The sequence below is a fragment of the Chionomys nivalis genome, chromosome 10 (assembly GCF_950005125.1).
Source record: "Chionomys nivalis chromosome 10, mChiNiv1.1, whole genome shotgun sequence".
Taxonomy (NCBI): Eukaryota; Metazoa; Chordata; class Mammalia; order Rodentia; family Cricetidae; genus Chionomys; species Chionomys nivalis.
The window spans coordinates 26,544,963-26,560,614 of NC_080095.1; the positions used below are offsets into that span (position 1 = coordinate 26,544,963).

Consider the following 15,652-nt stretch of genomic DNA (forward strand, 5'->3'; position numbering starts at 1 on the left):
CTTTCAGCTAGACTGGCTGGACATTAAGATCTTGGGATTCTCCCTCCACACACAGTCCACAGCGTTGAGGTTACAGGCACACACAAACATACCTGGCTTTTTACTTGACTTCTGGACATCCAAACATCTTGCAGAACAAGTGCTCCTACCACTGCACCATCCCCTTAGATAATAGTTGATTCATGTAAACTCATGGATGGAGCCAACACCCGGAGCTCATTGTGCGGCAACTGAGTGCTTGGACGTTGCTGATCCTCCACTGTACACAGAGCTGCCAGACACAGGGCAGTGACTGAGTCTACAAGGTACAAGAGAGACTCTTACTTGACTGTAGAGCTCACAAAGAAACATACAAAAGATGGTGAAATCAGAGAAGACAGCAGAGCAAAGCTGTGGCTCCCTAGCTAGGAACAGGCCAGTTCTAGGTGAGGGGTTGGAGTGTGCTGGGTAGAGGTGATGAGCTACTACATCTGAATGGGGTCAAGGCCTGGTGGGAAGTAAATACAGTCCTCCTTATTGGCAGTTTTACCCTATGGTTTCAGTTTTCTGTAGTCAACCTTGGTCCAAGAAATAAGCTTTAAAATAAAGGTCCAAGAAATAAGCTTTAAAATAATTCAGAGGCTCAGTTGCTTGCCACGTAGAGAAGCGTGATGAAACCTTGCCCCACCCTGCTCCAAAAGGAGAAGACGGAGGGTCAAGGCTGTCTCACTGACTGTCAGGTGTGGCAGTGCTGTCTGTACTGTCTCCCACACCTCATGGAATCTTGAAGGGCGTATAGAAGGGAACAATATGTAGGTTTGGGGTTGGCCCCTCTCCAACAGGATCTAGTCACCTGCCCTGACTGATCAATGAGCCGGCCATGTGTCCTCAGAAACTGTGGCATCTTCCTTCTGTGCTCAGAGCACCACTGTGCTTTGAGAGGGAAGAGGTTTTGTCTGTGAGCCTTCCCTCCTGTCTCCAGCAAACCTCATGTCCATAAGAGCAGGCTTTCCTTCCTTTTGACTCTTCTCCTAGGCCAACCTGGGCCCACAGGCACCAGAAAAATAAAAGACAATGGCTCCGCCTTGAGTGTGCCCCCTCTCCTGGCGCTGGCACCCGCAGGCAGCAGGTATGTGTGAAAGCACTGTGGAGGGCAGGGGGCGCTGTTCTCCCCACGCCCCATTCTTTCTCGAGATGGAGGGCTGCTCTCTGAGCTCTAGATTGGCTTGCCTTGGCATGTGCCCACATCATTATTTCTTTTCCTTAGAGCCCTGTTTATCCTGATAGTGGGCATGAGGAGTGGAACAGTAGAAAGAGACCGAGGTTTATCATGGCCTTTGTCTGACAAGTTTAAATATGAGCACAGTGTTTACCATCGCCCCAGTGCTGGGTTTTCATGGTTTTTTAAGGACTAATTGTGAGCCCTGCTGAAAAGTTTGTGTAGGAAGGAACACTTCTTTTTTCCCCTTCAATTTAAACAGCAGCCCTAGTTGGCATGACAACCCCTCTATTAAAAGTAAAGCCAGGAGCCCTGCTTCCTCTGTTTTTCAGAATGAACCCAAGCTGCTAAGGAGGTTTATTTCTTGAGTCTGACTATTAGCAGTTCCACTTTGACAGGATATTATGGGGTCTTTTTGGAGATGGTGTGTGTTCCCCCTACATAGACATGGCAGCCTTAACAACAGAAGGGATATTTTTAATCTTTCCATTGAAGTCATATTCATTTGTTTATGGTAAATCTGTAGTTCTGTGGCTAATGATGGTACCAAAAGGACATTTATACCTCCGCCATCTTAAACCTTTTGATACCCGGACTCTGGAAATGCTGCCCACCTCCAGCCCTGCTTAGTGGGCCACCATCAACTAGGAGGCCTCAGAGCCTGACTGCACCCTGCCCTGCCTTGGGTACCCAGGTGAGGTGGCACTGTGTGAGGGTGCCAGTGTAGAGACTGTTGTCATTCATAGGGCACAGTCCCGGTCCTCATGGGCCCAGGGAGCCCTTGGTGAAACGCCACTACTTTGCAGCCAGTGCCCACTAAACTTTTCTTGGGTTTTGTAGATAAACTCTCCTGGAAGAGTAATGAGTGCGACTTCTCAGACTATTACCCAGGTTCTAAGGGTCCCTCAGTGAGAATGAGGACACTGTAGGAAACATGGACCTTTCTTGGGACAGAGCCACTAGATGGATCTCAACTCTGGTGTACCTTTCTGAACCAACCTGGTAGAACCATTAATGCTATTTTTGCATGACAGCCTGCCCCAGAGAATGTCAGCCCTGGTGCAGTCGCTGGGGTCTCCATCCCCCACTGTTGTAAGTCTTAGTAAAGCCTGCTTTCCTCACCTCAGTGAGAATGCTGGTTCTCCTCAGAGCAGCGGGAGCAGCGGGAACACCCTCAGTGGCTTCAGCTTCGAGAAACACTTTTCCAGGTGTACACTGCCTCGTGTTTCATTTTCATTTTTTTCTTTAAAAAAAAATAGTATGGTGTCTGAATCTTTGAAAGATACAATTCATAAATATTTAATGACATTCACACTGGTGCGCAGCTGTCATCACCATTCCAAACTTATTCATTAACTCAAATAGAACTTTACATAGTTAGCAATAGTTCTTCATCCCCTCCTCACACACACGCACACACGCACGCACTCACACACACACACATGCACACACAGACATCTCATCTTTCTGCCTGTGAATTTGCCTATTTCAGGTACCTAGTATAAACAAGCCATGTAGCATGTGCCCTTTTATGTCTGGCTAAGCTAATGTTTTTAAGATCCAGCCTTGTTGTGATAGTACATTTGACAGCATATTATCAGAACTGCATCGTTTTTTGTCAGAATACTGTTCCACTATCTTTATCTGACACATTTTGTTTATCTATTCATTTATGGATGGATGCGTTAGTTGTTTTTACCTTTTGGCTGTGGTGAATACACCATGAACACTACCACATTCTAACACTTGGCATAAAATTGATCATCCAATCCGTACCCTTTATGTCTGGCTTATTCCCTTTGCTAGTCTTTGTAAGCCAGCCTTGTTGTCATAGTGGATCTGACAGGACCTCCATCACTGCCGAGTTCTCTTCTCAGTTCTCTAGGGGTGGAGCTGCCAAGTCATATGGAAATTCTGTGTTGAAGTTTTTGAGGAACTACCAACTTTTCCACAATGACCTTTCCATCTCACGCTCTACTCTGGCTCTCTCATGCTCACCAGTATCTGTTACTTTGATTGTAGCCCCTCTGCAGGTGTTAAGTGATATTTCATTGTGGGTTTGACTTGCATTTCCCTGATGTACGGACATCTTTTCATCTACTCACTGTCCATTTGTGTTGCCTCTTTGGACAGATGTTATTCAAGCCTTGTGTCCATTTAATTGTTACAGTTATTCTTTATGTAAGATGTAAGATAAACTCTCATCAAATGCATGGCTTGCAGATAGTTTTCCTGCCCTGCATGTTTCTGTTTGCTTTCTCAGTCGTGTCCTTAAATGAACAAGGGTTTGGTTCTAACTAAGCCCTGTGCATTTTCTTCTGCTACTTAAGCTTTGTCTTTCTAAGGATCCATTGGTTTAGTGCCAAACCCAGAATCACGGCAGTTTACCCTGTCGTCTCCCATCCTGTACTTAGGGCTATGGAGCTCTTCAGGGTGGATTTTGTATGTGATTTTTCTGTTGCTGTCATGAAATACTCAGACAAGCAGCTCAAGGGAGAAAGGGCTTATATGGCTTTTAAGTACAGGTTACAATCCATCAAACAGGGAAATCACAGTACCAGGACCTGGAAAATACTGGTCACATGATATCTGTAGTGAAGAGCAGAAAACTAGAAATTAATGTGTACATGCTAGTGCTCCCCCCTTCTCTAGTCTTATACACTCCATGACCCAAAAGTCCAGGGCATGACGCCAGCCAGGCGGGGCTTCCCATCTCAACTAACATATCCAAGATAATCTCTCCCAGACATTCTCAGAGGCTCTTCTCTAGGTGATTCTAGATTGTGTCACATGGACAGTCAGAACTAACATCACGGAGGCCATTGTTTTGGGTATGGAAATCACATAATTCAACACTTTTCCTTGAAGAAATTATTCTTTCCCTTTCTGAATAGGCTCATCACTCTTGCAGAAGCTGTACTGGCCATGTCTGTGGTCTTTATTCTGTTTCACTGGCCTGAATGTTTTTAGCTTTCAAATGAACGTCAAGAAAGGGTCCTCAGGATATGATCTAATCACCTCCGCTCCAGTCCTGTCAGGAACTCCACTGTCTCTAGAGTCTCTGGAGTTGGCCACACTCATCCCCGTTCCTTCTCTTTTGTCTGTGGCTCTCCTTAGGACAGGGCAGGTAGACTACCTAACTCCGTGTGCTCCTTCTCTTCACTTTGATGCACATTTGCTTTGTCTATAGCTGCCCACTGACCTGTGTGCCACTGGCCTGCCACACTCTTGGCTCCGTCCTTCCCTCTGTAGTCTTTGCATCCCTATGCAAGGCCACCATCCCTGCAGCCACCATCTAAGGGTTAAAAGTTGACGTCCCAAGCCAGGTGAGAAGGGCTAATAACAAAGATTAGATGGGGAAAGGCCAATGAGGAGGAGGCAGAGTAGAGGAACTGAATTTCGTGCTTTTTGCACGGCCAACAAAGAATGCAGCAGAGGGGTTGGATTTGAGTTGGAACCCGGGCTCCTATACTCTGTGCACACTTGTCAAGCTGTTTCATAGAGTTGAGAAGGTTGACTGCCAGAGGATGCCATCTGGGACCATTTAAATACTCCAATTTCTATTCTCACTGTAGCCAGAGGCAATAATGTCCTTTAATTTAAGCATTTCCCAAAATAGTAAAACTTGGTGATCCTCTGCCTGAAGCAGACTTACTGTTTGAGTCAGGGGGGTGGGGGCAAGTGTATCTGGTATTTTATTCCCAAAATAAGGGGACGGAAACTTGAGCGAGCTTTGACATTGTGTATATTTCCCACACTTCGAGAGGGGAGGCTTTTGCTTGTTCCTTCCAGTCCTGTAAGTATGACTTTTAGAAACTTTTTCCTGGACTCTTTTCTCTTAGGCAGATTGCTCAAACTTCATTTTAATTTGTACTTTGAGTTTTAATTAATTTAAAAACAAGAGCACTGTGAGACCTGGGTGCCCTAGACAGGTCTTGTTGACTCTCTGGGTCTTCATCCCCACATTTGTAAAGTGAGAGTAGGACCAGGGAGCCTTGACGGTCTCCACGCACCCTGTTATTAGGTATCCGTGCATCCCAAAGGGCTAAGGAGCTAGGTAGGTTTTCCTAACTAAAAGAAGCAACGTGCCATTCATCTGCCTTGGTAATTTTTAATGTGTTATATTACACAACTGCAAAGACTTATATTAATAACATTTAGTAATCTACTCATTAAATACGTACAATGCAAGAAATAACATCCTCCTAGGTGAACGACCCTGGAGGATCTCTGCAGTGAGAACTGTCCACAAGGAAAAGGAAGAGAGCTTGGGTGGTACTCTTCTCTTAGCGGTGATGGGTATCAGTTTGGGGTATCAAGCCAAGAGTACGAGGTATCTGATTATTTATTTCTACCCTTTCCCCTGTGGGTTTTGGATGCTGAGTCTCATTCTTGAATTCCCGGAATAGGCCCTGGCTTCTCCCTGCTGTGGTATTGTGCAGCTGTCGCTGCCACACACCCGGTTGGTATAATTGGGCTTTACATACAGGGAAGGTAGTTGCTAAACCCTTTCTTTATGCCAGAAGAGCAGCCCTTCCTGGAACCCTTCAAAGACGGTTTCATATGAAAAGCCAAAATAAGAGAAAGGCAAAGTCCTTATGCCAGCAGGGAAGAAGTTTGCAGGTGACATGCTGACAGCCACTCACATGACGATGCCCTCAGCCCCCAGGGACCCACTGCCACATATCCATGGCATCAGAGGGTGTTGGAGTACTTGTCCATACTGGAAAGCCATTATACTGCAGCTACATTCATCTTCTCCACGATGCTGTGTGTCTCTGACCCACATCCCTCCCCAAGCCTCACCACCCTCCCTCTGACACCAGAAATAAAAGGGGCCAGGGTCTCACTCAGTGGCTGTTTCCCACCCAGGCTCCTGTCACTCTCCCAATCCCAGGGACTTTCCTACTTCAGATCAGAACCCACATTGTGTCACAAAAGCAAGCCACAGCAGCTGTCAAAATTGCAGAATTTCTCTGCTCACTCCGCCAGCCACCCTTGGGAGCACTGCCCATGCACCGCTTCTGCCCCATGGATAGCCCTGTGGCTAGAGGAGGGGGTGGTGATCAAGCCTAAGCCATCTGATCTTGGAGCTGGTGTCTTCTCTACAAAGCCATGCCAAGGTGTGCGCTCCAGGGCTTCTCACCACTGTCTACATGACACTTGCTGCCTTCCGAGAAGTCTGTTGTCATCGGTCCTTCATCTTCTCTAGAAACAGTACTGAAATACATGTGTTTTTCATTTTATTTGTCAACCTTCATCTCAGCAACCTGCTTACAAACATTCTAACTGGCCGCTTTCACTGTCACACACAGTTGTGTTTCGGGTGTCTTAAAGGCTCCTCAAACAATGGGCTGAGCACCTACCCCTGTAGGAGAAAGGTTATGGGCATCAGGTGTCTCCAGTCACAGCTCAAGACTCTTCCTGTAATGGAGCTTTGGGTGACCTGAGTTCTTAGAGGTGAATGTCTGAATGTTCCTGAGAACATAAGGGAGGGCTTGGCTGGGTCTGCAAACACTGGCCATGGCATTTGGAGTCTTGGAGCATCTGGAGCTGTTTGGACATTCAGAGCTGGTGTGACTAGACTGTGTGGCAAAGATGCCCAGAGCCCACAGGAAGGCAGGACTGTGACACAGTGCACACACCTGTGATCTGGGATGAGGCTAGTTTATCACTGTTAGTTTGCACAGTCATTCAATCATTCTCTCTCTCTCTCTCTCTCTCTCTCTCTCTCTCTCTCTCTCTCTCTCTCTCTGTCTCTTTCTCTCTCCTTTTTTTAAAATTTTATTTTGTATGAATGTATGTTTGTGCACCATGTGCATGTCTGGTACCCAAAGAACCAGAAGAATGAATCAGAGGCCTTGGAACTGGAGTTACAGACTGTTGTGAGCTGCCATGTGGGTGCTAGGAACCAAACCCTGGTTGTCTGGAAGAGCAACCAGTGCTCTTAACTTCTAAGCTATCTCTCCAGCTACTCTCATTGCTTTTTGAGTCAGGGTCTCACTATGTAGTACATGCTGGCCTCCTGTCTAGCCTCCTGAGTACTAAGGTTATAGGCATTCACCACCATACCTGGCTAAAGTATTAAAGGCTTAGGGTGTTTGCTTGTTTGTGTGGTATGTATGTATGTGTGTATGGTACTTAGTGTAGAGCCCAGGGCCGTGCATATGCTAGGCAAGTACACGTCAATCAGTTGTATCCCCAGCTCTTTTGAAGTACACCCTCAGCCTTTGTAACTCTCTTTGTGATTCCTCCATGGCTTCATGGGATGTGAGTTGCTATAGCCTTGGGAGAGAGGATCAAGCTAGAGACTCTGAAAGTCATTGTTGAGGAAATGCATGGCTTGCCTCAGTCCTTGTCAAGATGAGTGCTTTTTAAAGCTCGGCCGGAAATGTACTGTTTGGCTGGTTGTCAGAATCATAAAGTTTCTTGACAATCCTGCAGATTGTAAAGATCTCAGTGTTTAATAGCTTCAGGGATTCATCCCAAAGAGGCTCTGGGAGCAGGCACCTCCTTAGCAGAAAGAGTGCTGCTGGAGCCCGAAATCCTCAGGGATTGTGGGGCCCCGTTCAGTACACGATGCCATCCATAGGAAGAGTAGCATGCTAAGTGGGGTGTGAGTGCCACGGCTGTCGCTGGAGTCTCGGGTCATCTGCTGCCACCATGACTGTGAGCTCAGACTCTGGAACCAGGCTCCTGGATTCACAGCTGCTTTGTCATCAGCTCGCTGAGATGCCATGTATCTCTTAAATCTGTGTGCTTCAGCCTCCTGGCCCTTCAAGGAGGACGGTAACTGTACCTTTCTGTGCTGTATAGGGTTTTAAAAATGACCAAAGGAGCCAATGCTTAAAATAGTGACTGGCTACGTAGCAAGTGCTACCAAAAGCCTTGCCTCGGAGGTATGCAAGCCCACATGTTAGCCTGGTTCTGTGGTATTGGGCCTTGTTTGTGAGGGTTTCGTATGAAATTATTTTATAAGATGCAGAAGGCAGTGGCTATTTACTGTAAGTCTGGAGTTGGGATCCAATGACATGTATTATGTAATAGCTCCCACCCAGAATTCAAAGGTATTCTTTATTCCCTGTAGGTTCATGCTTTTGCTTTCCACATTTGCCTCTTGTTTGCCTTACACAGATTTTTATGAAATATTGAGGCAAAATTAAATTTAAAATACTTTCCTTAGGAGTTAAGTAGTCATAGTACTGTTTGGTATGAACTTTCTTTTTTTTTCCTACTAAGCTGTAATGCTAGCTTGCTCTTTCTTCTCCTCCCTGCCCCCAGCTTTTTTTAAACAGGGACTCATTTTATAGTCTGGCTGGCCTGGAACTCACTTTGTAGGCCAGGATGGACTCTAACTCACAGAGATCTGCCTGCCTCTGACTTGTGCGTGCTGGGATTAAAGCTGTGCACCACCATGTCTGGCCATGCTCCTTCACAAAGGTTCTGTGCATTCATGGGCTTCTTGTTTCTGTCTGTTCAATGGCGGTTTGCTTGATCATGGAGCACTGTTATTTCATCCTAATTACAACTTCAGAAAAAGATCTTGGAAAAACCAAGATGTCTCCACCTTTGATTATATATATAAAGCCAGGTGGTGGTGGTGCACACCTTTAATCCCAGCACTTGGGAAGCAGAGACGAGTCCCTGTGAGTTCGAGGCCAGCCTGGTCTACAAAGAGTTCCAGAACAGCAAGACCTACGCAGAGAAACCCTGTCTTGAAAAACAAAAAACAAAACAAAACAAGAATAATTAACAACAAAAACTGATCTGGTCAAATTGCTCAGTGGGTAAAAACACTCACCATCAAGCCTGGTGACCTGAGTTTGCTCACATGTGTACATGTGTGTGTGCATTTGCTTGTGTAAAAGTATGCTGCATGTTAGGGGCCAGAGGTGAATGCTGGTTGTCTTCTTCAAGGGCCTTCCCCTTTAGTTTTGAGACAGCGTCTCTCACTAAACCAAGAGGATCCTGGTTTGGACCAGAGTAACTGCACTTCACAGGAACTCACTGCCATGCCTGGCTTTTTTTATGCGGGTGCCGGAGACCCAAACTCAGGTCCTCGTGTTTGCACAAGCACTATACCAGCTGAGCTATCTCCCCAGCCTCTACAAATGCTAGAATTGTCTTCTCCACTCCCCAGCCTCCCCATTTGTTTTATTGTGTGTTAGGTCTTGTGTTTGTGCATCGCCCCCTCCATGAGCCACTTCGTTCCTGCTCCCTGCCCTTCCTTCTGTCCATTAGCTGAGAGGAGCCATCATTTTCTGTTCCAGTGCACTGCAGAGAAGACAGACTGGCATGAAGTGCTCTAGGTGCCACGGCACACTCAGACCAGTCTTGGTGACCTTGCCATAAAGTCTGCAGGCTTCCTGGTTACCCAAGCCTTTCCTTTACCATGCTTTACCTCTCTTGGCTCTGATATTTCATTTTATCTCAACAACCATTGCACTGCACCTTGACAGAACAAGCAGTGGTCTGGGCAGGCCTCCCTCTTTGTCCCCCGTCACTTGAGGCACCTGCCTCACCACACGTTCATTCCAGGAGCCTGGTGCGCTTGCATCTTCTGGGACCTGTGTGTCCCTCGGTTCTCTCTCTGTCTGCTCTATTTCTTCGCCTCCGCCAGGAAATACGGACATGATGAAATAGCCTCTCCACGTCCCCCACCTTGGCTCTGCAGAGCTCCCCCATCCTCATCTGCACCTCTTCTCCTCCAGTGCGCTACACAGCGTCCTCATGGAGCCAAGGGCTTTCTTAGCTCCAGCAGCTGCTTGTCCTGATACCCCTTTGAGACGGAGTGGTGGCATGCTTCCATGCCCTCTCTGCAGAATCTCCACTTGAGTTTCTGGTCTCAGTCTTTTTTCCTTCCTCTTCAAGAGAAGTGTTGCCTGCCATCTCCTGTGGTGGCTCTAACTTGGACAAACTGTGGATTGTGAAGCCCCTAGAACATTTCACTTCATAGCCTCCATTGTGGTCTTCCACCTCCCCTGCCCCAGTGAGGTGAATGTGTCATGTTTTCTACTGGCACCTTGCTCCCCAAGAGGGCGGTTTTTCAGTTGTGTGCCACAGCAAGCTGGCCAGCACTGGGGAAGCCAAGAAGCAGAGCGTGCCCTTCGATTCCCCAACAGTGCCGTGCTGGGGCAGGAGAATGAAAGCACTTCATTAATACAGATGTGGTAACAGAGATCTCAGGGTACAGAAGAAAAAAAAATAACTTGGAAAAGCAGATGTCATGTCTCCAGCCTGAACTCTTACTGATCTGTTTGTCCAAATTGGATTCACTGGGCTTGCCATGGCCAAACTGAGGCACAGTCTCCGCCCTCCTCCTTCCATTCCTGCCTCCCAATCAGGTTCTCTTCTCCTCATCACGGCCCAGTTCAGTGGCCGTTCTTGTAAATGCCACTCCTCAAGCTTTTGGTCACTTCTCATAGAGCCTCATTTCTGCCCAGTTTGGGCCTTGTGGTTGGGGTGCTTGTGTGCCAACCTCCATTTCTTCCCAGAGCAAAATGTTTCATGTGTCTACCAGCTGTGAATTGTTCTAGCCTTTGGCATCGTGCTCTGCATGACGAGGGAGGCGAGGGAGGCCTTGGAAAGTGGAGAGTTCTAGGCATTGAAGGTTAGTGGAGCTGGCAGACTTAACTACTGTGAATTCACACTCACGCAGGTCTGCTCCAACAGTTCTCAGTGTGTAGATGTTGTCTTCTTCTTTCCAACCAGTGCTTAGAAAGAGCCATGAAGTTTGCCTTTGAGGAGTTCCACCTGTGGTACCAGTTTGCTCTGTCTCTGATGGCTGCTGGAAAGGTGAGTCTCTTCATGAGTGCTGCTCTCTATCTAGGCTTCTGCAGCTAAATTTCTTGAGGATATACCTTCCACCTCATGGAGTGCTAAGATGCAATTTCAAACTATCCTATGGCCTTTTCATAATGGATCACCAAATTTAATTATTTAGGGCCCAAGATGGGTATAGCACTAAGATGGGGAATTCTTAATTTGTCTTTTTTTTTTAAACCTATTGTGACTCATTCATGTCAAATGTACATGGTTAGATCAAGTCTTGAGCTCCTTTGGGAATGTAAACATGTCCCAGAGGTGTGTGTATATGTGTGCACATGTCCAAGGGGGGGGGGGATCCTGGGATTGGGGTAAATGGTGGGGTATCTTTAGTGTCTTTACAGTGTGTAGTGTTAAGCAGCAGGTGATACTAGCCATAAACATGACTTACTGCTGCTGCTTGGTGGAAGCCTGGGTGCTTTCACAGCTGAGTGACACCAGGTATGTCACTTAGTGCCTCAGTTTCCTTTTTGGTAAAATGGAGTGGTGACAAGTGCCTACTTCCTAGAGTTATCGACAAATACAGAAACCTGCACAAATACTTGGGGTGGCAGTCCTACCATATGCACTCGTGATAAAGATGCAACCATTAGGAAGTCTGGCATTCAGTAAATTGTGAAGTGCGCCATAGATTATTTGTGCTAACTGAGCTCAGAAATGTGGTTTGGTGTGCTTCTAATTAGTGTTTGTTTTTTATAGCAGTGTAAACTTCTGCAGTCTGTTTTTCTCACTGCTGCAGTGGCTGCATAAGCAAGGAGTGAACCAGGCATGCACGAGGGCGCATTGCAACTTGCTCATGATAGCAGTTCAGGCCTCTGTCACTGTGAGCCCCAAGCTCTGGTTATTACAGGCCCTGGTCCCTGCTTGAGTGGGCAACCCCTCTGAGAAGGCTGGAATGTTTCGCTCTATCAGACAATGTGAGTTTGCAAACCTGTGCTGTCTCTCTGCAGTCAGCCCGTGCCGTGAAGGTGCTGAAGGAATGCATCCGGCTGAAGCCCGACGATGCCACCATCCCGCTCCTGGCAGCCAAGCTTTGTGTGGGTTCCCTTCACTGGGTAAGTGGGTGCTTCTCCCTTCTGCACAGGGCTCTAGCCCAGGGTCGGCTTCTACCATGCCTCCTTGTCAAGCCTCACTCACTCTAAGGAAGTCAGTGATTTCGAGGTGCTCCGGGTTTTCTTTTGTAGCGACTAGAAGCCACTGGATTCGCACTCAGAGATATAGCTTGCTGTGTGTGATATGTAGGACTGAGAAGGCCCCAAAGCTTTCTATCACCTTTGGCTTAAAGATTTTCCCTCTGCCTCAATACAACTTCCTTCACGTTACTTTCTTCACAAGCACTTTCTTCAGATAGTCTTGTTCAAACTTGAATGTGGCAGTATAATTTATCAGGGTTCTAGTACCTCACCAAGCACAGCATTAGGAAGCAGAAAACTCTGGTTAACTTGCTCAGCTGGTAGAATAGATAAGTGTCTCCTACAGTGGAGCTGTAACCTCTTCGTTTCAACTTCATATCCAGTCTTTTGCCCGAAGCCCAGGACTCCCTGCTAACTCAGGTTTCCTTCCCCTACAGTCCTCACTTCCTTTGTTCCCGTGTGTTCTCACTCAACAGTAGGAGACTGAGCCTTGTAAAGAATGACCCATTGTTGTTTGATTTCCCTTGAACGAAGGTAGCAGAAAAAAGAGCAAGCAGGCATAGGCTCACAGCGTGCTGTGGTGTGATGAGTGCCTGTGGATCTGACAGTTTGGGACTGGGAGCAGAGGGAACAATACTGAGGACCTGAAGAGAGCAACAGAGTGTGCCTTGGCTTGGAACCCACACACGCGACTTCTCCCAACTGGGCTTCTATTTATTACTGTGATAAACAGGTCCCTAAACACCAAAAACACATCGTTTTGAGAGATGGGTAACCAATCTTCTCTGTATGTCTTTTCATACCTTTTATTATTAAGCTTTTCCAAGACCTCAGCAATCAAGAGTGTAATGGACTCCCATGGGTTATATCCAGATTCAGCACTATCGTTTGTCACACTTTTTATTTTAAAGATTTATTTATTTATTTATTTATTTATTTATTTATTTATTTATTTATTATGTATACAGTGTTCATATGGATGCCCGAAGGCCAGAAGAAGGCATCAGATCTCACTATAGATGATTGTGAGCCACCATGTGACTGCTGGGAATTGAACTCAGGACCTCTGGAAGAGCAACCAGTGCTCTTAACCACTGAGCCATCTCTCCAGCCCTGTTTATCACACTTTTGAAGAAACTTCTTTTTCTAGTGAATTGTGCAAGAGGTCTCACTGAGCATGAGTTCACAAGTGCATGTTCTCACAGGAATATGCTGGTGCCAGGACTGTGTGCTATGTTCTGTAAAATAGGTTGATTTTTGAAATTTTTACCAGCTTGTGGCAAAGAGAATCCAAGTCTGAATGCATTTTTTTTATGTCATGAATAAAGGGGAAAACCCAAAAACAAGGCATTTCAGGAACTTTATTCTTTTCAAATACATTTCATTTGACCTCTGACCCCTGAGTCCATCCACATTATAGAACCAACCAGTGAAAGTGAGGGTGGAAAACACATAAGCCCACCAAATATGATAGCAACTTTGGAAAAGAAGGCAAATAAGCAAAGGGGGAAAGTTTTAACAAAACAGATAAATAGGAATCCTGCGGGCTATTGAAAAAGCTCACTAAAAAAAAGAGAATTCCAGGGTAGAGTTGGAAGGTTTGGGGATCATTTCCAAAGCAATCATTGGAAACCCATGTTTAGCAGCAGGTGCTCCTGGGAACTGATGTTGGAAGTTTGACAGGTTGTTGTTTTTTAACTTCTCTTTCAGTTGGAAGAGGCTGAGAAGTTTGCCAAAACTGTCGTTGATATAGGGGATAAAACATCGGAATTCAAGGCCAAAGGCTACCTAGCTCTGGGGCTCACATATAGTCTGCAAGCCACTGACGGTGAGAGAGGCCCCACCCTGCAGTATCTCAGTCTCCTGTGTCTTAGGAGGGCACTCAAGCTGGGATGTTTTGGGATCCTGGCCTGTGGGGCCCCCAGTGTTCCCTCTTCTCTGTCTAGACTGGGATGGGAAATGTCAGAGCCTGAAATGGGGTCGCAGGCTCATGGGGCTAGTGGTGCCCAGGTTTCTAGCCAGTGGGTGCTGGGACTCTATCCTGACAGTCAGAAGAGTAAGGCCTCGAGAGATGAGACAGCCAGCATGCCTCCATCCTGGGCACAGCCTTTCACCTGGCCCGTTCCTAAGGGAAAAGAGACATTAGGTAGGTACCGTAGATTAGAAGAGCTTAGGGCCACAACTGCAGGGCGCAGCGTTTTCTAGCAGACACTGTTCACTTCTTTGTCCCCACATTTAACTCACAATTCTGCACACATGCAATGTAGCTAACCAGTACCCATGGTTCCTGAGGATGGTGATTTATATATTTTGAATATTCTAAAAACGTTTTGGTTGATGGGTTTTTGACTTTAAATAAATCTTAATGCTTTATACACTTAAAACTTTTGCAGAAAATATAAGTTAATGTTATTTTCTAATATTTTATAAAATATAACTTGAATAAAAAACCCCTCAAAGACAAATATATAACTTAATGACTAGTATAAGGCAAAATGCCCTGAAGCACCACTCAGAGCAGTAGGTAGAATCTTACTAGCCTCCTAGGAGTTCCCCACTGCCCCTGTTAGTCACAGGAAGACAGGATACCACTGTGACTCCTACAAATTAACCCAAAGTTTTCTTTTCTCTACCCTAAAATGCTGCATTTTTGGCATGTCAATTGCTTTTCAATATTGGCTTTCCGGCGACATTTCCATATGCATACGCTACATTGTCCCTACTCAGCATATGTCTTCAAATATTGACTTTCAGGGGAAAGTCTGAAGGCCGTAGACTTACCCACATACATTCTTGATTCAGACTCAACCCCTAACCAGCCTTTAGAATCAATCAGTGCACCCTGCAGAATGCACCCTCTCACAGCATTTTAAGTTGAGTTGGGTCAGTTGAGGTTCTCAGTAGCCCCAGGCCCAGTTCCATCCATCCCCGTGGACAGCCTCCCATTTCTAATCTCTTGGCAAGCAAGAGCTGCCTTTGTGCAGTGATTGGATAAGGGCCTCCTGCAGCGTGACTGCAGACAGATTCCTCTGGACTCTTCCCTACTCCAGTAAAAAGTCCCCTTTTTGTTCCTAGGCAGACCAGACGATAAGGGAGCCATTGCTCTTGTTCTACACAGGGAAGTGTTTGCTCACACATGTAAACTGATATTTCTATATCCATGTTAAGTGTGGCATCTCCATCCTTTATGTTGATATCACAGAATCCTGGCCTTAGGTAGCATGAATTAACCTAGCATCAAGCCAGAGTTCGTAGCCCAGGGTCATAGCTGCTCAGCACAGAAGGATCTGCTGGTGCTTGGTCTGACTGCACCATCCTGGTCGAGCCAGTTCTACATGTTTATCTTGGGGGAACCAGTGTGTTCTTTCTGCAGTTCAAATGGCCTTTGGGAAAATGCCTCCCCACCCCCTTGCTAGCATGCTCTGGTTTTTCTTTTTAACAGAAATGTGCTTAAAAAGTAGCGGTGATAAGCTAGACTGGATTCACATTCAGAAAG

General features: G+C 46.3%; 1 protein-coding gene across 8 annotated transcripts in view; it reads left to right on the forward strand.

Moving 5' to 3' along the window:
* Positions 1 to 15,652, forward strand: part of Ttc7b (tetratricopeptide repeat domain 7B) — a 215,232-nt gene that overhangs the window by 113,566 nt on the left and 86,014 nt on the right. For all 8 annotated transcript variants that reach the window (XM_057782135.1, XM_057782137.1, XM_057782136.1 and 5 more), the window contains 3 exons: positions 10,910 to 10,993; positions 11,974 to 12,078; positions 13,867 to 13,984. In XM_057782135.1, coding sequence (XP_057638118.1) covers positions 10,910 to 10,993; positions 11,974 to 12,078; positions 13,867 to 13,984 — 307 coding nt within the window. The remainder of the gene's footprint in view (positions 1 to 10,909; positions 10,994 to 11,973; positions 12,079 to 13,866; positions 13,985 to 15,652) is intronic.